The sequence below is a fragment of the Trichechus manatus genome, unplaced genomic scaffold (genome assembly GCF_000243295.1).
Source record: "Trichechus manatus latirostris isolate Lorelei unplaced genomic scaffold, TriManLat1.0 scaffold00048, whole genome shotgun sequence".
NCBI classification, from domain to species: domain Eukaryota; kingdom Metazoa; phylum Chordata; class Mammalia; order Sirenia; family Trichechidae; genus Trichechus; species Trichechus manatus.
The window spans coordinates 12,561,587-12,585,865 of record NW_004443984.1 but is presented as its reverse complement, the minus strand read 5'-3'; the positions used below and the strand labels follow the sequence as shown (position 1 = coordinate 12,585,865).

General features: G+C 50.9%; 1 protein-coding gene across 3 annotated transcripts in view; it reads left to right on the top strand.

The window, feature by feature from the left end:
* Positions 1 to 24,279, top strand: part of ARHGEF10L (Rho guanine nucleotide exchange factor 10 like) — a 126,218-nt gene that overhangs the window by 11,763 nt on the left and 90,176 nt on the right. For all 3 annotated transcript variants that reach the window (XM_004377199.2, XM_023732148.1, XM_023732147.1), the window contains exons 4-6: positions 11,124 to 11,215; positions 12,865 to 12,948; positions 19,553 to 19,722. In XM_004377199.2, coding sequence (XP_004377256.1) covers positions 11,124 to 11,215; positions 12,865 to 12,948; positions 19,553 to 19,722 — 346 coding nt within the window. The remainder of the gene's footprint in view (positions 1 to 11,123; positions 11,216 to 12,864; positions 12,949 to 19,552; positions 19,723 to 24,279) is intronic.

Here is a 24,279-nt window from a genome sequence, read left to right as displayed (position 1 = left end):
TGGCAGAGCCCAAGGCCAGGCAGTGAGATGCTGGCAGAGCCCAAGGCCAGGCAGTGAGATGCTGGCAGAGGCCAAGGTCAGGCAGCTGCTGGCAGAGCCCAAGGCCAGGCAGCGAGATGCTGGCAGAGCCCAAGGTCAGGCAGGGAGATTCTGGCAGAGTCGAGTGGCCCTAACCTGCCTCCCGACTCATTGTCCAGTGCTCTCTCGGTGCCTCCAGCTTCATTTCTCCGTTTAATTCAGTTCTAGCTGCTTCCCAGGGTGGTGATTTTCCACTTCACTCTGGAGTCCTCTCGGAGGAATTATCAATCCAGATCACTTTCTTCCTCCTTGTTATTATTCAAGAGAAAGAAAAAAAAGTATTTATTTTTTAAAATATCCCCAAAGGTGGTCACTAAACAAACACCAAACAAATGTCAAAGTGGAGATGCTTGGCTTCCTCTCATTGCATTTCCTCCATGACCTCTGCCTGGAGGTTTGGAAATGGCCTGATAGACTACCTGCCCAGAGCTTTCCTCTCAGAGTGACCTCACTCCCATCAGGTCACTTGATCCCTAGGCCACAGCTGGGGAGGGTGGGCGGCAGGGCCAGTCCTAACCCCCACTACACACTGGGGAAGTGGTGGCCAGGTAGGAGTGTGACTGGTCAAGTCAGGGCTGGAGTCTGGGTCTTTGAGGAGCTGGGGACTTCGTGTTGAGCCAGACAGAGCTGGGTTCCAGTCTTGGCTCTGCTGCTTATCATCTCTGTGCCATTGGGCAAACTGCTTCCTGTCCCTGGGCCTCACTTCTTAATCAGTAACATGGGATGGTATATATATTTGTCCCGTGGGACTTTGCAAGGAGTAAGTAAGCTTACTTATACAGTGCTTAGTCCCAAGACCTGCATGTGTTGGCTGCTCCGTATGTGTTCCTGGTTGTTATTCTGAGTCCTGGTTTCTAGTTGGTTTTAGAGGGAACCAGCTGCGGTTGGAGCCCTGGTGGCACAGTGGTTAAGTGCTCAGCTGCTAACCAGAAGGTTGGTGGTTCGAACTCATCAGCCGCTTCACGGGAGAAAGATGTGGCAGTCTGCTTCTAAAGATTATAGCCTTTGAAACCCCATAAGGCAGTTCTTACTCTGTCCTACAGGGTTGTTTTGACTTAGAATCAACTTGACGGCAATGGTTTTTTTTCTTTTTTAGGTTTAGCTGGGCTCTTTAGGGTGCATTTGCTCGTTCAGTGGTAGACTGCTTGCCTTCCATATGGGAGTCCTGGGTTTTATTCCTGGCCAGTGCAGCTCATGCACAGCCAACACCTGTCTGTCAGTGGAGGCTTGTGTATTGCTATGATGCTGAACAGGTTTCAGCAGAGCTTCCAGAGGGACTAGAAAGAAAGGCCTGATGATCTACTTCTGAAAGTCAGCCAGTGAAAACCCTATGGATCACAATGCTCCAATCCTGTTGTGCATGGGATCACCATGAGTCAGGGGCTGACTCGATGGCAGCTAACAGTAACAACAGTGGGCTCTGTACCTGGGAGGCAGACAGACCTGGGCTTATCCACCTCTCTTACCAAGCAGCTGCATGCCAGCTACCCCACCCTCCAAACCTGTTTCCCTTGTCTGCTCAGTGAAGATACTCACACCTGCCAGGGGAGTGGCTGCAGGGATGACCGAAGTGGGTGGGTAGTCCCAGTGACCTTTACAGGCAGTTGGGAAGCTGTACTGATGAAGGGGCAGGGCAGTGGGTGCTCTCTGGCTTTGAGGACTGTGGACTGCCCTGTCCCTTCACCTCTAGGCCCAGGGCCAGGCTTGGCCAGGTCGCCAAGAGGAGGCAGCCAGACTGGGCTAAACAGAGCTGCCAGTGTGCTGGATGTGCACTGCGGCCAAGGCCCATGGGGTGGTTTTGGGGTTGGACTACGTTGTTCAACAATCCCATGGAATGAGGATGGCTGGGCACACGTCCGTCCATCCACCCTGCTGCCAAGAAAAAGTGCTAATTGGTGGCACATTCTCTTTCCTCAACGAGACACATCTGTTAGCCCACCCCATTGCTGTTGAGTTGGTTCAGACCCTATCAGAGTAGAACTGACCCATAGGGTTTCCAAGGCTGTAATCTTTATGGAAGCAGACTGCCGTATCTTTCTCCCTCGGAGTGGCTGGTGGGTTTGAACTGCCAACATTTTGGTTAGCAGCCGAGCACTTTAACCACTGTGCCACCAGGGCTCCTTTCATCTGTTAGCAGAACGACTACTAATAATAATGATAATGATAGCAGCAATGATGTTGGTGGTCATGTTTACTGTGTACCAGGCACTGGGTGAAATGCCAAGTCTCATTTACTCCTCGCATCTCTGGGAATTAGCTGCCATCATTACCCACTTGACATATGAGGAAATCAAGGTGCTGGGAAGTTAAATGGTTTCCCCAAGGTCACATACAGCCAGTAAAATTAAAACAGAGACTACACCCAAGGCTCCTCTGACCCAGAGCCCAGGTTCTCCCCACCTCTGCCACCTGCCTCCAGGGGTACTGAGGACTCTGTTTCCGAGCCCAGTAACTCACTTTGGTTTATGGTAGGTGAGTGTAACCAACTCTACCTGAATGATCAGATTTGTGTATATTGTTGTTGTTGGTTCCTGTGGAGTCAGGCCTGACTCATGGCAACCCGATATGTGCAGGGTAGAATTGCGCTCCATAGGGTGCACAAGGCTGTGACCTTTCAGAAGAAGATTGCCAGGCCTGTCTTCTGAGTTGCCTCTGGGTGGGTTTGAACCACCAGCCTTTTGGCTAGTAGTTGAGCACTTAACCATATGTGGTGGGAGGGGAGGGATTTATTGGGACAAGAATTTTACCTGCAGAGAGATGATCTCTGAGCTCTTGGGAGAGTCGTTCCCAAGGAGTCATGGAGTGTTGCATAGACCTCCCTTGGGGACCAAGCAGAGCTGCTGGTTGTGGGGCCTTCTAGGCCTTGGCACTGCCCTGTGTGTGATTCTGGGTAAGGCAACTTCCCTTGAAATGGCAGAATAAAGGAGCCCCCTCCTCTCTCACCCTGCACCCTGCAGGTTTTGTGGGAGTGGGTGAATCTCCCCGTCTGCGTGTCAGCTCCATAGGGACAGGGCTTTGGTTTTTTGTTAGTTGCGATATCCTCCTGGCTTAGAGCAGCGCCAGACACAGGGCGGGTGCTGCAGGCAGCCTTGTTGAATGAATGATGGCTAGAAGGCTGAGTGGGGTCAGAAAGGTGACTTTCGGTATCTTGATGACAACAAGGAGCAAACAAACGATGTGGAAGTAGAATCTCTGAACCTGGGATTCTGACTCTCGCAACCGACAGAGGCCAGCGGGCAAGAAGGCTTGGCATGGTAAAGTGGCCCAAGGCCACACAACAGGAGTCACCTGACCCCGGTGACGCTGATGGCATCAGCTGCCATTGACTGAGCCACACACTGTATTAAGTGCTTTGTGCAATTCTCTTGCTAATTACACCACAGCCATATGGAATGGGAGCTATTGATTTTTGCCCATTTTGCAGATGAGAAACTGAGGCTTGGAGAGTTGGAATCTTTACCTAAGATCTCGTGGAACTAGTAATGGCAGGCCTGGACCTGGGCCTGTCTGACTCCAGAGCCACTGTGAAGTCCCACAGCGTGTGCTTTTCCTGATGGACTTTGAGGCCGTGCATTCACTACCTCCCTGAACTCTTGTGGGGAGTCATGGTTGAAAGAGCAGCCCTGAATGTGGGCCCAGTGCTTGCTGGGAAACATGAGTGCCGGGATTGCTGGCTTCCTGTGTTTTTCTTGGTCTCAGGCCTGTACCTCTTACCTATGAGTGCACCAGTCCCGTGGACTCTGGCCCTCCTGGAGCTGTTTGTTTTTCCTGCCTACTTTTGCCACCATCCCCATAAGGCCCCCTGTGGCCTCAGTATTTTCGGGTGAGTCAGGGCTTTGGCTCCTGGCTCCAGCCCCATGGACTCTCATTGGCTCCCTGGAGGTACCTGTCCACCCCTTCCTGGGCTTACCTGGACAGGGTGGATTGTGTTGCCCGTTGACTTACATCTGTCACCTGGGCCTGAAATCTGGGACAGAGTGGGGCAGCTGGACCTCTGGAAGGGCCAGGGAGACCCATCCTGCCTAGATGCATCAGATCCAGAGAGGATCCGGCTGAAAGGAGGCAGACTTGGGGAAGCCACGTTTGAACAGGCTACCTGCAGCCTGGTGAGGCTGGTGAGTGTTGGGGGAGCATGGGGGCTCTTGGAGGGGCAGGCCTACAAGGCTGGGGTATCTCCCCACCCATGGAAGCAGCCCTACTTGGGGAGGTCAGTGATTGAGTTCTTATTCCTGGTTTTCCAGATTCCTGCAGATTCCTAGTCAGAAGGAGCTTGGCATACCTGGCTTCTTCTTACACCCACTGTTTCCCGAGGCTCAACTCTGAGCATTTGCGGTCTCCTTGTGTCCTGTCCTGCAGGGTCAGTGTGAAACTTGAGACCTGGCAGATACCTGCTGTCTCCCAGTGGCTGCTGCTGCCTGAGTCGCTCATAGAGGGTTATGGAGACCAGGGTCCCTCCAAGACCCCTCTCTCTGGTCGTTAAAAAAAAACAAACCAAACTTGTTGCCATTGTGTCGACTCTGACTCATGGAAACCCCGTGTGTGGCATAGTAGAACTGCTCCATAGGGTTTTCTTGGCTGTGACCTTTACAGAAGCAGATTGGCAGGCCTGTCTTTCGCAGTGCCGCTGGGTAGGCTCAAACCACCAACCTTTTTGGTTAGTAGTTGAGCCCAAACCCATTTGTGCCACCTGGGGACCGTCTCTAGTCCTTGCCAGTCCCTAAGCTGGCAAAGTTGTTTTATATTTTTCTTTGCTTTTTTCCCACCCTAGGTTCATGACCTTCGGATCACAGACCCTTTGAGTACCCAATATAAAAGCCATGCAGTCTCTCCCCTGAAAAATGTATACACATAGCTGTTCATTATATTGAATATCCCTTTAAGGAATCTTGTAAAGTCCATCCCTGCACCCTGCAGTGATAGAAAGTCTGCTTTACTCATCTTTCTAACCCTACTGCCCGGCACAGAGAAGGCATTGTACTAATAGCTCACATGTGGACAGACAGACTTTACAGTTTATATAGCCCTTTCCACACACATCTCATTTTGGTTCTCGCAAGAACCATGGTAGGCAGAATAATGCCCGCCCCTAAAATATTTCCCCATTCTAATCCTAATATGCTGTTAGATTTCCAGCCAATGTACCACATGCACAGACTAGAACTAAAGGCCTGGTGATCTACTTCTGAAAATTACCTTTGCCGTCCTGTCCATTCCGACTCATAGCGACCCTATAGGACAGGGTAGAACTGCCCCATGGGGTTTCTGAGGCTGTAATCTTTATGGAAGCAGACCACTACAGCTTTCTCTCGAGGAGCAGCTGGTGGGTTCGAACTGCCAACCTTTTTGGTTTGCAGCCAAGTACTTAACCATTGCACCACGAGGGCTCCTGAAAATTAGCCAGTGAAAACCCCATAGATACAAGGTTCAATCCCATTGTGCATGGGGTCGCCATGAGTCAAGGGCTGACTTGATGGCCGCTAATAACAACAACAAAAAGATTAGATGCTGGATCAGCCAGCCGCTTCTTATCATTGCTCCAGAGGGTGCAGGTCTGTCTGGGGGCAGAAGGGACCCCACACTGGCTAATCCATTGCTTAACATTGCCTGTAATCTTTTTTCTTTTTTTGTAAAAGTCATACATGTTTATAGTAGAAAAATTAGAACATACAGAAAATGACAGACTAAGCCACCTTTAATTGCTCCACTGTATTTCTGTCCAGCCTGTTTGCTGTGTATACATACCAGTGTACATCTTTTTTTATAGAACTGTGGTTTTATTGTAAGTGGTGTTTCCTGGCTCACTTTTTCACTTAATTACATATTGTGAGCATTTTCCCACAGGAGCCCGTATTCTTCTCCAACACCTCACATGGGTCTTGATAAGTCATTGCTGGGGATGCAGTGCCTGCCACGGGCCCCTGAGATGTCACAGAGGGAGGTGCAGTCACCGTGGAATGGGAGACCGGAGGCTGGGGATGGGGCTGGGGCCAGGTGTCTGTGTTGACCTTGGGGTCCACTCCTTGCTCCCCATTGAGGATCGCATTATGGATACCAAGTGAGGGTCCCTCCTCAGACTTCCCTCGGGTACCTTCTCACTCCTCCACCTCATTTCAGTGAGCAGATTTGTGATCATGTGCGGGTGGCACAGGACACACGGACTGGGTCCCAGAACCCTTAAGTATGTAAGGAATGGCTGAGACATCATATGGAGAGGTGCTTGCAGGCAGGTCACAGCAGCAGGCATTGGGGGACCCTGTAGCTGGATAAGGGGTGGAGGGAAAGGTGGGGAATGGAGCACACACATGGGAGTATTTACCATGTGCCAGGACCTTGCTAAGTGTTTTACAGGCCTTCTTTATTTACTCTATCCCAGAACCCTAAGAAGAAAGTATTATTGCCTCATTTCCCAGATATGGAAACTGAAGCCTAGAGAGGTATCAAATACTTTACCTCCATTGAATCCTCACAACAGGAGGTGAAAGTGACTCTTCAGAACCCTGTTGCACAGGAGGGGAAACGGCAACTCCAAGACACTGAGGGACTTGTCCCAGTGCACATAGCCAAGGGACAGAGCTGTGATTTCATTGTAGGTCTGCCTCTGGAAGGAGGCTTAATGGTGCAAAGATTAAGTGCTCAGCTGCTAACCAGAGGTTGGCGATTCGAACCCACCCAGCAGCTCCAAGGGAGAAAGACCTGGTGATCTGCTTCCGTAAAATTACAGCCTGGGAAACCCTATGGGGCAGTTCTGCTCCGTCACACGGGGTTGTTATGAGTTGAAATCAACGACACCTAACAACAACAACAGCGTCTGGCTCCGGAACGCTCACCTCTTCACCCCTCAAGCCTTTGACCTCTGGTTCTTGACCCTCACTGCTGTTGGAGCCACTGGGGAGCCTGGGCCTCAGTGCAGACCGGTGGATGGGAATCACTGGGGTGGGGGTCCTGGTGTTGTATATTTGAGAAGGCGCTCCCTGGGTGACTCTAATGGGCAGCTGGTTTGAATAATCAAACAGGATCACCTTCTAGGTCCCTTCTGCCTTTAACATGCTGTACAAATTAGAAAGTGGCCCGGGCTGAAAAGAAATCTGTTAGCAGCCTGAGTCTGGGCTGCATGCTTTTGCCTTTCTTTTGTGTGTTGTGTTTGGGGATTGTGGAAATGGATGGGGTGGCAGGGTCTCAGAGGGAGGGGGAACTACTGGGCCATGCTGGGTGAACCCTGAGGTCACATTCCTCCCCCACCATGCTACACATTAGGTTTTACCAAGGCCTTATAAGGCAAATGTTATTCTGGTCCTTTCTAGTCTCTGAAGGTGGATTTCTTTCCTCTTTTGTATTTTTCATACTTCGTCTTGGGAAAGGCCCCAGCAGTATCCCGTGTGCATGGGTCAGGCTGGCCAGGAATCCTCAGAATGTTCTGGATATTGGGGTCTTCTCCCTGACCAACCACACTCTAGGGAGGGACTCTGTGCTGTGTCTCGTCCATGAAGATTTATCTAGAAATAGGGGCCTGCGCCAGCAGCTGTGTGTGTGTGTGGGGTGGCACTGCCACTGTCTGGAGGGAACTTCTTATCTTTAAAATAGGCCAGGTGATCATCCGTCATGGTGACCAAGATACATCAGGCCCCTGCTCTCCCCGGGCTCTCACCCCTCTTCTGGTCCAGGATTCCTTTTGGAGAGAGGACGGGGCATAGAAAGTGCTTTAAGCTCCGTGGACCAGAGACACACCGGGGGCATTCAGGTGTGCTGACTTAGGTCTGGTTTGCAGTGAAGACTCATGGTTGAGGGGACTGGGGGTGGTCCTCTTGGCTGTCACCTGCCTCCGCGTCTACCTCTTTGTAGTTGAGCTGCTCATCTTCTGCCCCCCCTCAATGCATTTGGCTTCCTTCCTGTGCATTTGGTGGCAGTGGCCTCACCTAGTAAGGCTGGTGTAATCTCACTGGCCTTGCTCTGATGTGTAAGCTGAGAGTTAGAAATGCAGAAGTTCAGATAAGGCTGAGATAGTTGGCCTCTTGTTGGTTTTTATGGCTCTTTTATTATCTGAAGCTGTTAGAGGAGGCCCCCGAAGGAGTGTTTTCTCACCGGGAGAATTTGACTTTGCATCGGGCAAGGCCCCAGGTGGCTGCTTTGGACAACAGCTGGGGTGTGCTGCCCCAGATGGATGCAGGGTACATCTCAGTGGCCTTGGGAGGTAGGCAGGAAGGGGCAAGGAGGGAGGAGGCATCCAGCTTCATTTCTCTCCATGTCCCCCTTGTATCCTTCCCTTGAGCCATACCACTCACTGCTCCTGCCCCTCACCCCTTTACTTCTTCCTCTCCCTCCCAGAGGCCCTGTCTCCCTCTCATCTGCTGTCTACCTGGGGTACATCTGCTCCAGTCTGGAGACAACAGAGCTGGTCTCAAGAGCAAGGCTTGCAGCAGATTAACACAGTTCAAATCACAGTTCTGCCACTTGTAGCCAGGTGACTTCGGGCAGGGTTCTGAGCCTCAGTTTCCTCATCTGTAAAATGGCTGTAATAATACGCCCCCTGAAGGCTGTTGTGCTCAAGAGAACGTCCTTCAAGCACTCTCATGACCAGATGGGGGCTGTGCTTTTGTGGAAACTTTCCCACAGAGGAGAAGTGCTTTCTACTCACATCACGGATTATGTGATCAGCCAAGTGTGGGGCAGGGCTAGGGGGTGGTGGTGGTTTCCAGCTAAGCCTTCCTAAAAATCTATCCACCCACCAGCCTCTTCCTGCCCTCGGGCATCCCAGTCTCTGCTTGCCTTGGCCATGGAGGCAGTGTGGGTGAGCATGAAGGCAACTTCGCTATGCTGTGTGACCCCTAGCCCCAGCCCCAGGTGTCGGGACCAGTACCTGGGCTCGCTGCTAATGTGTTTTGAAAATGCCCAACCAGAAGGTTCATATTTCAGCCTCCACTTGGGTTTTAGTCTGCTTATGAAGTATTCCAGATCCCGTCTAAAGCCACCTGACCTCACGTAGCAGTACCCACCCCGCTTTGATGTCAGCTCTTGAGTTTACAAAGGGCCTTCATGAGGGAGCCTTGTTACCATTTCTCTTGGATGGAGACTTGAACTTGTATCTCTGACTCTAGGCCAAGTGTTTTTTCTTTCCTTAAAAAAAAAAAAAAAAAAAAAGAATGGCTAAAGAGGCACAGAGAGGTTAAGTGACCTTATGTGAAGTAGGTGAATGTTTACATGCAACTGGTCTGGTTGAAAGAACACAAACTTTGTAGGCAGACCAAGGAAGTTTTAAATCCCAGCTCCCTCTCATTAGCTGGATGACTTTGGGTAAATGGGCCTTTCTGAGCCTCAGTTTCCCCACTTGTAGAATGAGCATAAGGATCCATACCTCATTTGGGTCCTTATGAAATTAAGTACGTAAATATAGGTAAAGCAAAGCAAGCAGCCCCCAGCAGGTGCATTGTAAATAGTCACCCATTGTCATAGATCAGAGCGAAGCGGGTCTGTGTTAGGGGGACTTAACAAGCCAAACTTCTCAGGCCCACACTGGCTCCAGCTGGAGCAGTTTGATTCTGTCCGAGCATTTCTGAGCAATAGGATTCAGCACCTTCAAAATGTTGCAGTGTTGAGAAGGGGGCGGCCTAGGGACGCAGCTGTTAGGTGTTGCCTTTAGCTTAGCCTTGGGGTCCAGAACAGCCCTGCCCCCTCTTGGCCCATATGTCCCGTCCCGCAGAACTGAAATGTGCTGTTGTCCTCTCCTTAGGGAGACACTGCTGACTTCTGGCAGCCAAGTAGGAGCTGAGACTTCCTGCTCTGTTAATGCAGATGGCTTAGACCTGTGTGTCCAGTACGCTGGCCACTAGCTACATACGGCTATTTAAAATTAAATTAAAATTAAATAAAATTAAAAAATTAAGTTCCTTAGTTGCACTAGCCACATTTCAAGGGCTCAGTAGACCCCAGACAAAGCAGATATAGAATGTTTCCATCATCATAGCTCTCCACACTGGATTACCCGAGAGGTGGGTAGGGAGGGCAGAGGGGAGAGCCTAGCCTTGCAGTGAGCTGGGTTCATGGTCTGGCTTTGACAGTTACTGGCAGTGTGATCTTGGGTGGATTCTTCTTCTCACCTGCAAAATGCGGAGGATGCCAGAATCTACATCTCGGCGTTATCCAAAAGGTGAGGTGAAGGCCTGGCTCATAGGAGGTGCTCAACAGTGTAAATTCTCTCATTCTCCTCCCCTCCCCTCTCCCTTGCATATTCTGCTCTTCATCACCCGCCCCCCTCACCCCCCTGTTAAAGGGCTTGGGTGCCAGGAAGTTCAAAGTCATTTCCTTGGCAACAGTAGCTGCTGTCTTAGCCATTCTAAGGTCTCTACCCTTTAGATTAGCAGAGGTGATCTTTCTTTCTGTCTTTCATATCATATCACATCACATCACATCGCATCATACCATACACCGTATCATATCATATCAGGGTGTACATGATACTCACATGGCCTCACTGTTGTGTTAACTTTTGTAACTTGGTTTAGGTGGTATCTTCCGGGTTTCTCTACTGTTTTCCTATCCCATATTCTACTCTTTGGAGGCAAGTCACTAAGTCCTGCCCACCCTCTAATAGGACAAAGAATTGAGTTCTACCTCCCATATGTGGTCATTTGAAGCTTTGCCAGTCCGAGTTCTTACAAGAGGCAGGGACCACATTGGGATCCCAGCCCTAGCCGTCACTTTACATCTGGGAGGATGAAAAGACTGGAGATGCCCATTGAGTCTGCACTGAGGGATGACCGGACCACCTTGCATAGAAGTATCTGATAGTTAGAAGCATGAACTCATTGGATCTTTGTGCTCTGTTGAAGTAGCAGGTCTGGCCCTACAGTGCCTTCTAAAGATGAGGATACTGAGAGAAGAAGGGCCTTGTCCAAGGCCAACCCAACTGGTGATTCGTAGAGCCATGGGCCTCCTGGGGTGCCCTGGTCCTTGGCCTTGCCCCAGTGTGTGCTCTGGTGATTTGGTGAGGAGCTGCCGGAGGCTTCAAGGAGCCCCATCCCCTGGCTCAGGACCTGTTTCTTGACCCTCAGGGTGCCGGCTGTGGTGAGTAATGGGGATGCTGTGGACACAGCTTTCTCGGGGGTCCGGTGCTCCAGCTGGAAGCAGAAGAGCTCCCACCGCAGTAAGTCCTCCCTTTGCCACCCACCCCAGGTCTTAGCCCCAGGAGGGTGGTGCCAGGATAATCTCCTTCTCTAGGCAAGAGAGCTGACATGGGCTCAGGTGAATCTCGGGGTGTCCCCTGGGAGGGCTACTGTAGGCTTGGTGGCTGTCCTGAGGGGACCGGCCACTGTCCAGGCTTGAGAGTGGCCCCCATTTTCCTCCTGATTCATGGTTCAGGAGAAGGTCACACACTCAGCCATTCATCTGTTCATTAAATAATTACGAGGCTCCTATAGCAGGCCAGGGTGGGCCGGGCAGTGAGTGTATCCTGGTGACCAAGGCAAGGTCCCTCTGGGAGCAGAACCAGACACATAACTGGGCAATTGTCCCACAGCGAGGGGGCCAGGAGGGGAGGTGGGAGATTGGAGAACTGGGATGAGGTCCTTAAAGCAGAGAGGGTGGGAGCGGAGGATGGGGGATGAGCGTTCCAGGTACAAAGACCAGCTTGGATGTGCAAGCACCTGAGGGTGTGGGGAGGACAGGCACCTGGAGGAGGGGAGCGTCTAAGGGGCCATTTGGGGAAATGATACTGGATCTCACCAGCTCCTCCAGGGCCCTGGGGCCATATGTAGGAGCTTGGATTTTATTCCAAAGGCATCAGGGCACCATGGGAGGGGAGAGATGGGTTGGGAGCCCAGCGAGGAGGCTGCTGTAGCCCTGGGGGGTGGGTGGGGAGAGGCTAGTGGCGGAACTAGGAGAGTGGAGAGAGGTGGACAGATCTGGGAGTAGTTTAGGAGGCAGAATCCACGTGGGGGTGGGAGGAAGGGGGTTGCCAAGGATGACACTTGGATTGGGCTTCAAGAGCTCTAGGACCAAGGGATGCATCATAGAGCTGTCAGGGCTGGGGGACAAGGCCTGTGGGGGGAGGACAGGTCCTGGTCAGGGACCACTCCCACCCCCTCAAGAGGGCAGAGATTGGGCATATAGTTTTGCGGGGAACAGCTCCTTGACTTTTCCATCTGGGAAAGTTCACTTCTTGCCTACTGCTAGGATAGTAGGGTGTGCTGTCTGCCTGCCCACAGCCTGCCCAGTGGGATACTGGGGTGAGGGGTGTGTTCATCTACTCAAACTGTCTCTAATTAGGACCCTGCTGGCTGAGTTTTGGGGGACTCTCTTTAACCCCACTCTCCAAATCCATCCCCCTCTCTCACTTACTCACTAGAGCTGTGGTGCCCTGGCCGGCCTCTGGGACCTGGCTCCTCCTGGTCCCTTCTCAGGGGGCATCAGGGGGTGGGGCTCATCCTGGGGTCTGGGTGGAAATGCTGGGCCTGCTTCATGCTCCCTGCACATGTAATGGGCAGCTGCCATGTCCGCCGGATGGACAGGCCTGGAGCTAGCAGGTGGAGGTCTACTGTGGTCGCTGGGAAGGTGCTGTGGAGGAGAGGCCGGGGAGCCAGCATCCCCTGAGAGCGCCGGCTGGGGCTCCTGGTGACTCGGCTGGGCTGCAGCGATGCTGGCTCTGGCAGCTTGAGTGTGCTGGCTCTGGCAGCTTGAGTGATCGGAGTGCTGCACTGCTGGGAGGGAGCGCCAGCTGGTGCGGCCTTGATGTCAACCTGCAGCCTCCTCCACCCCACTCACAGCCGCATCTGTGCTTCTCCCCTTCACTTCCAGTCGACCGGTTCACTTTCCCCACCCTGGAAGAAGATGTGATTTATGACGACGTCCCCTGTGAGAACCTGGATGCCCATCAACCTGGTATGGCCCCTTTCAGTTCTCTGAGGAACCAGGGGTGGGTCTTCTCCTTCCATTTCCTTCCCGGTCCCCACTCTGCCTAGTGCCCCTCCTTCTTACTTGTAAAAACCATTGCAGTCATCCAGGGTGAAGTGGAGATGGCCCAGGGTGTGGCTGGCCTGGGCTGGTGAGGGGTCTGGGCTCCATGGGTGGGGGCCCTCCTTGCTGTGTGTCCCCAGGTGAGCATTCCCTCTCTCCAAGCCTTGGCTCCTCCCTCTGGAAAGTGGGGTAATAGTCTAGGCTTCCCAGGGCTATTGGGAAAGATGAACAGATGGTAGACCCACAGAGTAGAGCAGCTAAAGCTTAGGAAAGCCCCGCCCTTGCTCTTGGGGAGGGCCTGGGAGAGACAGGGAGTTGAGGAGATTTGTGGCCACCAAGGGGAAGGAGGGGGAGCGGGGAGGCAAGTCCTGCTGGAGCTGGGCCCATGTGCTCGTCTCCAGGAGAGAGGACTCCCTGGGAGGAGGGGTATTGAGTAACAGTGGACAGTCGTAACCATCTTTGGTTGAACACATGTTAGGCGGCTAGGTTCAGATTTGTCTCAGGTAGTCTGCTTGAAAGCTTTGTTTCGGTGTCTGATGTCCTGGTTTTACACACAAAGAAACTGGGATTTGAACCTGGGTCATTCTGACTCCAGTGCCAGCTCTGTCCCCACCCTAGGAAGACTTGGGAGGCATTTTAGGAAGCTGTTTTGCTTCCACTCTTCCACTCACCCTGTGAGGTTGGCAGGGCAGGGCCATAACTCCACGTTGATGGTCACTTCAGAGAGGCTCAGCCCTTGGCCCCCTACACAGGCAGGGTTTGAACCACTGTTGCTTTTCCTACTGTACAGCTCCGCCTGTTTCAGGGGCTTCTTACCTGATGGGGAAGACACAGCTGTGCTCTTGAGGACCTCCTAGTCTGATGGGGACAGCCATTTGGCATTCTCAATGCTGTATTTCTTCTGTGTTGACAGACAAAGCATCCTTGGGCAGCACACCCCAATGGGGGAGACACACAGACAACATGACAAGGCCCGAGGGCCCCTAGAGCCACAGTCCATCTCCTGTCCCAGGAGCAGGGACAGAAAACCAATGACATGCTCATCCTTTAACAAGCCTGGGATGTGCTTGGAGCCCATTTCCCTGTTCTGGCACCTTTGAATCCAGGGAGAAGTGGGGAAGGGTACACTGGGTTGGGAGGCAGTGGGTAGGAGGGTCTCAGAGCTGGGAAGTCTGAGCAGCTGAGGAGTCCCGGGGAGTTGTTTAACCCTGTCAGGCTGTTTTCTCACTTGAGTCAACTAAGTGACTAATTACTTGATCCTGAGTGTTCACTGAGTGGATGTGGAGGATCCTGCATGTCCCTGCTTTCCTGGGGTTTTACAGTGAGATTGTTAAGAGCCGGTGTCCTGGGAGCCAGACGGCTTGTGTCTGCATCCCAGCTCTGAGCCTGCAGTTCGAGGACAGCGATACCCATACCAGGGCTATGGGAGGATGGAACAAGACAAGGCCGCCAGTAGCTCAGCTCAGGAGTCTCTCTCTGGGTGGTACAAATGGTTAATGTGCTTAGCTCCTAACCAAATTTTGGAGGTTTGAGTCCACCCAGAGGCATCTTGGGAGAAAGGCCTGGTGATCTACTGCTGAAAACCTAGTCATCGATAGCCCTGTGGAGCATGGTTCTGCTGTGACACACATGGGATCGCCATAAGTCGGAGTTGAATCCATGGCAATTGGTAGCTCAGCTCAGGGCCTGGCCCTCGGTAATGCCCTCCCCGAGGAACAATGTGGTTGTTATTAGTAGTACGCCCTGCCAAGGACCCCAGACAGCAAATATGGAGGAGGCAGTAGTTTAGCACGGACCTTTGTGAGGCCGATGTGGGCCCAGTGGGGCTCAGAGAAGAGGTTGTCAGCTGAGGTGCAGGCCTCATGCCCCAGTGCACCCCCAGCCCTGGGTTAAAATCCTGGCGCTGCCACTGATGGGGGTACAAGTCTCTGGGTCTTTGGCCTCGACTTCCTCAGATAAAACATGGGGCTCATCCTGAACTCACAGAACTTTGGGTAGGGGCACACCAGACAACTGCGGGCCTTGGTGCTTCTGTAACATTGGGGCAGTAATAGCTGTGTCAGGAGGTTGTGAAGATTCCAAGAGATAATCAGTGTAGAGCCCTGAGCTTTAGAAAGGGTGGCGTGGCTGTGACCGTGAGCATTAGTGAGGCTCAAGGCATGAAGAAGTAGAGGGCGGTACTCCTGTGAGGCCCCTGAAGACTGAGGAGTTGGTACTCGGGGCTCCGCCACAGGCTGAGGAAACTGGTGACATTGTCTCTGCTGGAGAGAGTATTTCTAAATGAGCCCCAGGCCACTTGGCACCACAGGGTGATTGTTAGGACGGTGGGGTTGGCAGAGGAAGACTGTGTGGTGAATGGATGGAGCACTGGCCTAGGAGTCTGCAGCCCTGTCTCCCACTCACTCTCTGACGTGGCTCACATCTCTCCTCTGTGCCTCTGTTTTCTCATCTGTCTAATGGGAGTGAGTAGTGATTTGTATCCTGCTGCCACATGGTGCTGCTGGGAGAATCCAATGAGAAACATTGCAGCTTGCACACTGGAGGTGTAGGTGGGCGGTGGCGGGTGGTTCAGCCCCATGGAGGCGTGGGGAGGTAGACATCCCAGATGCTACCAAGGTTCTTCCTCAGGGGGCTTGTTATTGTGAGGTGCCATTGAGTCAGTTCCAACTCAGAGTGACCCTATGTTCAACGGAATGAAACACTGCCTGGTCCTGTGCCAACTTCACAGTCGTTGCTGTGTTTGAGCCCATTGTTGCAGCCACTGTGGCAATCCATCTTGTTGAGGGTCTTCCTCTTTTTCACTGACCCTCCACTTTGCAAAGCATGATGTTCTTCTCCAGAGACTGGTCCTTCCTGATAACATGTCCAAAGTATGTGTCTCACCATCCTCGCTTCCAAGGAGCATTCTGGCTGTACTTCTTCCAAGACAGACTTGTTCATTCTTCTGGCAGTCCATGGTACATTCAATATTTTTTGCCAACACCATAATTCAAAGGCATCAGTTCTTCTTTGGTCTTCCTTATTCTTGTCCAGCTTTTGCATGCATATGAGGCAATTGAAAATTTCATGGCTTGGGTCAGGTCTACCTTAGTCCTCAAAGTGACATCTTTACCTTTCAACACTTTAAAGAGGTCTTTGAAACAGAGTTGCCCAATGTAATATGTCGTTTGATTTCTTGATGCTGCTTCAATGGGCATTGATTATGGATCCAAGTAAAATGAAATCCTTGACAACTTCAGTATTTTCTCCATTTATCCTAATATTGCTTATTGGTCCAGTTGTGAGGATTTTTGTTTTAATGATATTTTTGAATTAATGATGTTTTGAATTAATGATATTGTTTGATAATTTCCACGTTCTGTTGGATTACCTTTCTTTGGGATGGGCACAAATATGGATCTCTTCCAGTCAGTTGGCCAGGAAGCTGTCTTCCAAATTTTTTGGCATAGATGAGTAAGCACCTTCAGTGCTGCATCCATTAGTTGAAACATCTCAGTTGGTATTCAGTCAATTCCTGGAGCCTTGTTTTTCGCCAGTGCCTTCAGTGCAGTACCGTCAGTTCTTGATCATATGCTGCCTCCTGAAATGGTTGAATGTCGACCAATTCTTTTCGGTGTGGTGACTCTGTATTCCTTCCATCTTCTTTTGATGCTTCCTGCGTCGTTCAATATTTTGCCCATTTGCTCATAGAATCCTTCAAAATTGAACTCAAGGCTTGAATTTTTTCTTCAGTTCTTTCAGTTTGAGAAATGCCGAGTGTCTTCTTCTCTTCTGGTTTTCTAACTCCAGGTTTTTGCAGATTTCATTATAATACTTGACTTCGTCTTCTCGAGCTGCCCTTTGTTCTGCTCTTTTACTTTCATCGTTTCTTCTATTCATTTTAGTTACTCTGTGTTCAAAAGCAAGGTTCAGAGTCTCTTCTGACATCCATTTTGGTCTTTTTCTTTTCTGTCTTTTTAATGACCTTTTGCTTTCTTCACGTATGATGTCCTTGATGTCATCCCACAACTCCCCAAGAAATGGGCTTGACCTTCTTGGTCACAGGGCATGGGGCCTCCCCTGCAGTAATAGGACAATCAGCCCAGCCTTTTAAAGGTCACGATCTGTTCACCAGCTGCTCTACTCCCTGGGGACATTAATCACTATTATCTTTTGCTTAAAAATTACCTCATACTCCCTCTTATCCTGGACCTGGATCTCTAGATGAGCCGCAGTGGACTTGGCTTGTTCTTTGGCCAACAAATTTCCTTGATTCCTCGTCTCTTCCCCCTACCTCCAGCTTTCTTGTTGGGTGGAGGTAGGGGGCTCTGGGTGAGCATGTGGACACCTGAACCCACCCAGAGCCCCCATAAGTAATGATCAGTGCTCTTTGCTGAGCATTTAACATGGGCCAAGCTCTTTTGCTCAAAGCTTTTTGTACATATTTTATTTATGTGATCTATCAGCTTATTAGGAACCCTGGTGGCACAGTGTTTAAGAGCTTGGTGCTACCAAAAGGTCAGCAATTCGAATCCACCAGCTGCTCCTTGCACACCCTGTGGGGCCGTTCTGCTCTGTCCTTAGGGTCGCTATCAGTTAGAATTGACTAGAGGGCAACAGGTGTGGTATGGTATATCAGCTTATTAGGAGCCCTGGTGGTGCAGTGATTAAAGTGCTTGGCTGCTAACTGAAAGGTTGGTGGTTCGAACCCACCAGCCGCTCCATGGGAGAAAGATGTGGTAGTCTGCTTACGTAGAGATTTACAGCTTGGAAACCCTATGGGGCAGTTCTGTTCTGTCCTATAGGGTCGCTATGAGTCAGAATCAACTCAGTGGCAATGGGTTTGGGATTTTGGATTTGGAGCCCTGGTGGCACAGTGGTTAAAGAGCTCAGGCTGCTAACCAAAAGATGGGCAGTTGGAATCTACCAGCCGCTCCTTGGAAATTCTGTGGGGCAGCTCTACTCTGTCCTATAGGGTCGCTATGAGTCAGAATCAGCTCAACTGCAACGGGTTTGGTTTTTTTTTTTTTTTTTTTGTTGTTATCAGCTTATTATTATCCCCATTTTGCAGGGAAGTCTCTGATACCAAAACTGCCTGTTCTTCGGCACATGCCATTTCTGGGCACATTATTATTATTATTTTTTGTTTATGCTTTTTTATCTTTTTTATAGTACTTTAAGTGAAAGTTTACAATTCAAGTTAATCTCTCATACAAAAATTTATACATACATTGTTATGTGACCCTAGTTGCTCTCCCCATACTGTGACAGCACACTCCTCCTTTCCACCCCTGATTTCCCATGTCCATTCAACCAGCTCCTGACCCTCTCTGCCTTCTTATCTGTCCTCCAGACAGGAGCTGTCCATTTAGTCTCATGTATCTACTTGAGCTAAGAAACACACTCTTCACGAGTATCATTTTATGTCCCATAGTCCAGTCTAATCTTTGTCTAGAGAGTTGGCGTTGGGAATGGTTTTAGTTCTGGGATGACAGAGAGTCCAGGGGCCATGCTTTCTGGGGATCCTCCAGTCTCAGTCAGACCATTAAGTTTGGTCTTACTTTTTAAACCCTTCCGAATACTACATTTCTTTTGTGTTGACAAAGCATTTCATCTGCATTTCCATTGTGAAGTCTGCAGTTCATCTCCAGGTAATATATGAGGAAACTGAAGCCCAGGGGCCTGGAGGACTTGCTAAGGTCTCCCAGCCATTCAGTGGTGGGGCTGGGGCTGGGACCCCAGTCTTCTGGCCCTGGGTCAGTGGTTTTCCCACCTCAGCCTGAAAGTGGTGTTTCACACCCAACTTGACAAGAACCCCAAGAGTCCCCTGGCCTTTGTGGGACTTGTCCTGCAGACCTGTGGAGGGTCCCACATCAGTTCTCGGTCCCCAAGTTTCAGTCCAAGGCATTTCTTATGGGGCTTTGGAAAAAGGATTGCTCCTGGATTCTGGGCCAGGTGCGCCCCCTGTTGGACCTCCCTGGACCCACCTGGGAAACTCCAATTTGGGGTGAGGGAGCCAATGGAAGGGGATGACATTCATGGCTGTCTTGCCCCATGCCAGGCTCTGTACTGGCCCCTTCCTGTGCCATCTCATTTAATCCTCCCCACAATCTCCATGTTACCCCCGAGGATGCTGAGGCCAAAGGGGTCAAGCCGAGGGCCAGAGGCAAGACTTGATTCCAGGTCTTTCTTCCCTTTTCCACTAAAAAATGCCAAGAAGGCCCAGAATAAGCACTCAGGTTGCAGAAAGTAATGTGATAATAGAAGGGAAATATACAGCCTGCTGTGTGTCAGACACATTATTTCTTGTGCTTTTCTTTGTTTTCTCTTGTAATCCTCACCCTACGAGTTGGATGTTGTATTGCCATCTCCTCTGCCTTTTACAGATGAGGAAGCAGAGCTGGAACCCCAGGGCCTGGGCCCCATTCTGGCTACCACGCCCATCTGATCCCTGCGCCTTTCTGGACTCAGACGTTGGGTTTGAGGCTCGCAGTCTGGTAGGTTCGGGCCTCAGAGCCTCCTCTCACCAGCCCTGTCCCTTGGCCAGCAGGGGCAGAGAGGAACCTGTTCTACGAGGATGCGCACCGGGATGGGTCTCCTCGGGTGGCGGACGACCTAGGCTGGAGCTCCAGTGAGTTTGAGAGCTACAGCGAGGACTCGGGGGAGGAGGCCAAGCCGGAGGCAGAGCCTGCCAAGCACCGAGTATCCTTCCAGCCCAAGGTGAGGGGGACGGGGATATCTCTCACCCTGAGACCGAGTGGGTGGTGAGGGCCAGGCCTGAGACTTGTGTATAGACATCAGTAATTCCTAGTAATCTACAGTGAGAGAAGGAAAAGAGGCCAGGTGATCCCTCAACAGGAAATGATCAACATGCATGGCTGTTTGGCTATGGAAAGCCCTAAACCTGGGCACTGTTAATACCTCGCACAGGTACTACACCCCACCTCATTCCTGTGGCAGACCCCATCAATCGATCCTCATGCTCCTTCTTGCTGGGCTCAGATCTGGCTTCAGAATCCTTCTCAACACATGGCTCCAGGCAGTCCAACCAGTTGTTTAGAGTTGGCACATGGACACATCAGTTTGGTCTCCTTTCCCTAAAGGATACACTGTCAGACTAATCCTCAGACCCACACAGTCGTCTCTGTCCTGGGCAAGGGAGCAAGCGGAGGCTGCCTGGCTAAGACAGAGCTGCTGGGTGGCTTCTACCCTTGCCCTTTCAAAGTGCTGTCGGTGCAGTTGGGTCTTCTAGTGTGTCTGTCTAGGGCGGGGACCTCTCTGCCTGTTTCATGGAGAGAGCCACCGAAGCCCAGAGGAGTGGCTTGTCTTGTTCCTTCTTTGCTATGACAACCTTGCTCCTCCCATATTGTTCTATAGAAGCCACCAAGAAGGCAGGTTCTGTCCATGCTGGGGAAAAAAAAAAAAAGAACCTGTTGCCATCGAGTTGATTCTGACTCATAGCGACCCTATAGGACAGAGTAAACTGCTCCACAGAGTTTCCAAGGAGTGCCTGGTGGGTTTTAACTGCCCACCTTTTGGTTAGCAGCTGTAGTGCTTAACCTCTACGCCACCAGGCTGGGATTTAATGGGAGCAGCTTCCTCCAGGCCCTGCCTGACCAGAGGTGACTGGTTCCCTCTCAGGCTCCTTTTAGAAGACACAGATGAGCAAGGGAGCTTTGCCTGTGGCCAGTCCTATGTGCAGACAGGGCAGGGACAAGAATAGGTGCTCTAGGCTGGAGCTGAGGTTTTGGGGTCACCTCAAGCCTTATGAGGGAGGCCTCCAAGTCTTTCCTAGTGTCTCCTGCCTGTTTCAGAGGTTTAGCTGAATCCTCTCTGGGAGCGAGATGCTGACCAGAACAGCATCCATGCCTAGAGTTTTAAGTAGCTTTTCTTCCAACCAGGATGGGCTCCCCAAGTCTTCAGGGAGCCTGGGGGGCTGAGCAGGTATCTCCTGGACCTTGGCCTCCTCAGGGCTGAGCCTCCATGGGCTGGGCCAAGGAAAATGACCTTGATGTTTTATTAGCAAAAAGTGAAGCATTTATGATGCACCTACTGTATGCCAAGTCTGTATCTTCAGATTGTGTGTTGTGGATACGCAGGAACAGGAAGACCGGCCCAGTCTCGGCAAACCTTCCTGGTCTAGGAGGAGGTCCTGGATATGAATCAGTTTGTCAAAAAGAAAGACAGAAACGCCTTTCTGTAAACATGAGCCTGTGTACAGCTGGGCCACATGCCTGCTGTGGGTGGGGCTTTGGTGGGACTAAGCAGAGAAGGCTTCTGAGGGGCTGGGCCTGGGGCTGAGGCCCAGAAGCCAGGAGGAGATGGGAAAGGTACTTCAGGTGGAGGACTGGCCCAGCAGGATCTGAGGAGCAGCCCCATATCTGCTTCATGTGCTCTGAAGGGAGGAGGTTATGAAGCCACCAGGCCCTCTCCATACGTGGGCAGGACTTGTGCCTCCCAGCTCTGCTCTGGAAACTGGGACCAGATGGACTCTTGAGTCCTTGGCCAGTCCCTCGGCTCTCCCATGGTCCCTTTCTCAGTCCCCGTAGGCCTCTCGCAGAGGGAAGCAGGGATGGGGTGCTGGGTTGGGGAGCTCCGGTGGCGGTCGTCCAACTTGCGTGGGCATCAGAATTTTGGGCCCAGGTGATGCAGTGGTTAAGAGCTTGGCTGCTAACCAAAAGGTTGGCAGTTTGAATCCACCAGCTGTTCCTTGGAAACCCTCTGGGGCAGTTCTACTCTGTCCTGTAGGGTCACTGTGAGTTGGAATCAACTCGATCGCAACAGGTTTGGTTGGATGAAATTGCCAATGTCAGGGCCTCACCTCAAGGGATTCTGGTTCAGAGTTTGGGTGGGGTCCAGCAGTCTGCTTGTTAACCAGTGCTCTGCCCCCAGTGGACACAGGGGACCACCAGGCACTCTGAGAAATGCAGGGCTAGAGGCCTGGCCCTGGGGTGGCATCTCTGAGGCTGCCTATCTGCTCACATCCCTCACGCCCTTGAGCTGGGGACTTTGGACTCTTCCTCAGCAGACAAACAATGTGGCAGAGGTCTTGGAATTTCTAGCTATGAGGCCTTTTTCTCTGGCCATGGTCCAAGTCCTGCCTGCCTTCCTCCCCTGCCCGCCCCCTGCCCCCAGCAGACTCCCAGGGAGACAGGAGGTTGTGTAGGGGCCTTTCCTCTTGGCATCTGCTTCTGCACGGGAAACCCCCTGAACCCTGCTGTGGGGCTTTGCCTCCTGAGCTGCTTGGGGTGCACCTTCTCCCCTGCCTGGCTTTGCAGCAGTTGCTATTTCGGGGCCACCACTGCTTGGCTGTGTGTTGTGTGTGCTGCAGGGCAGTTAGGTGCAGGGGTCTGGGGAAATGTTTTGTCCTGTCCTTGTCTGACCGTGGGCTTGGAACCCTGCCCCTTCTTCAGATGTCTCGAGAGGCCAGCTCTAGGTGGTGGAGTCTTGCCCAAGAAAGTGACCAAGGGGTCCGTGGAGGGACCTCCTGACCCTGAAGCACCTGGCCCAGGTGAAAGCAGCACCCTCATCCTGTTACGTTAACAAGTACCCTGCTGACTGGCATCTACAGTCAGTGGGAATTTTTCTCCAGTGTGGGATGGGCTGCATTGAACTCTCCTGCCTTCTGATTGTGATCTCTTCATAATCAAGACGACTGGGATCCAGCTGGCTGGTGATTGAGCAGAACCTGTGGGCTCATGCAGAAATGCCAGCTCCGACCTCAGCCTTGTTCACTCCCTGCTCTCATCTGGCCAATTCAGTAATCAACTTCTGATGCTAATGAGAAGTGCTTCTGACCCTTAGCAAGGGCCCGGGTGCTTTATGTGTTATTTTGTTAATCATATTTATAGATGAAACAGGACTGAAACTCCCTAGTTTTCTAGGTATCTGGGTACTTCTTGGAGCCCTGGTGGCGCGAGCAGTTTGAATCCACCAGCTGCTCCTTGGAAACCATAATGGGCACTTCTGTTCTGTTCTATAGGGTCACTAAGATTTGGAATTGACTCGACTGCAATGGGTTTGGTACCTCTCAGGAGGATACTTGTCCTGGCATACTTCTTTGCATAACAGTAGTGAACATTTGCCTAGAGTGGTATAGTTTACAAAGTGATTTCATTTAATATTCTTAATACCCTAGAATGGTTGGTATTATTGACATTAAGAGTCATTTTGTTGATGACAGAAACTACATGACAAGCTCAGAGAGGTTAAGTGCTGTGCTTAGAGTCACACAGCCAGTAAGTGGTAGAGCTGGTTCTCAACATCACGTATTAGATTAAAGAAAATACCTGTTCATCCATTTGTCCATCCTCCACTTACTCACTCACCCACTCATCCATCCATCCACTCGTCCATCCATCCATTCAACTGTCCATTCATCTATCCACCTACCCACCCACCTATCCATCCATCCATCCATTCATAAATTAACATAAATATTGAACACTTATAATTTGAAAGATATATCAATAATGACTTCCATTTTTGAGCACTTTCTAAGTTCTGGGTTTTACATGTATTTTTCATTACGTGTTAATCTTCTCAACAACCCTGTGATGTAGATATGATTATGCCTACTTTACTAGTGAGGAAACTGCAACTCAGAGAGGTAAAGAGACTTTTCTAGCTAGTGAGTAGGGAGCCATGATTTGAATGTAGACCTGCCTGCCTCCAGAGCTCATACTTTTGATTGCTTTACTTGTCTACTACTTTAGAAGTTGTACCTATCTTGGTCTTCTGTATTCTTTACTAAATATCACTGTAGCTTAGACAATTTATGCGTTTAAACATCTATCTTCATCTGTCCATTCATCCATCCATCCTCCCAGAAGTCTTGCCCATCCATCCATCCATCCATCCATCCATCCATCCATCCATCCATCCATGTATACATCCAGTCCTCTATCTACCCCTTTGTCCAGTGATGGGATGGAGCCAGCTTGTGTTAGCTCACAAGAACCAGTTGTGGGCATCTCTTTCCAACTCTATTCAGTGAGATCACATTGGTAACTTGAAGTTGACCATGGTGGGAGTATTCATATCATGGAATACTACAAAGCAGGGCTCTTTTTCTTGGAGAAATGGTTGTTAAATATTTACCAACACATCATTGCCTCCATCCATCCTTTCATTCATTCATCTGCCTAACCATCCAACCAACCGTCCGTCTACCCATCCATCTATCCATCTATCCATCTTTCCATCCATCCACCCACCTCCTTGTTCACCTACTCATCCATCTGTCAGTTCATCTACCCACTTGTCCAACCATCCATC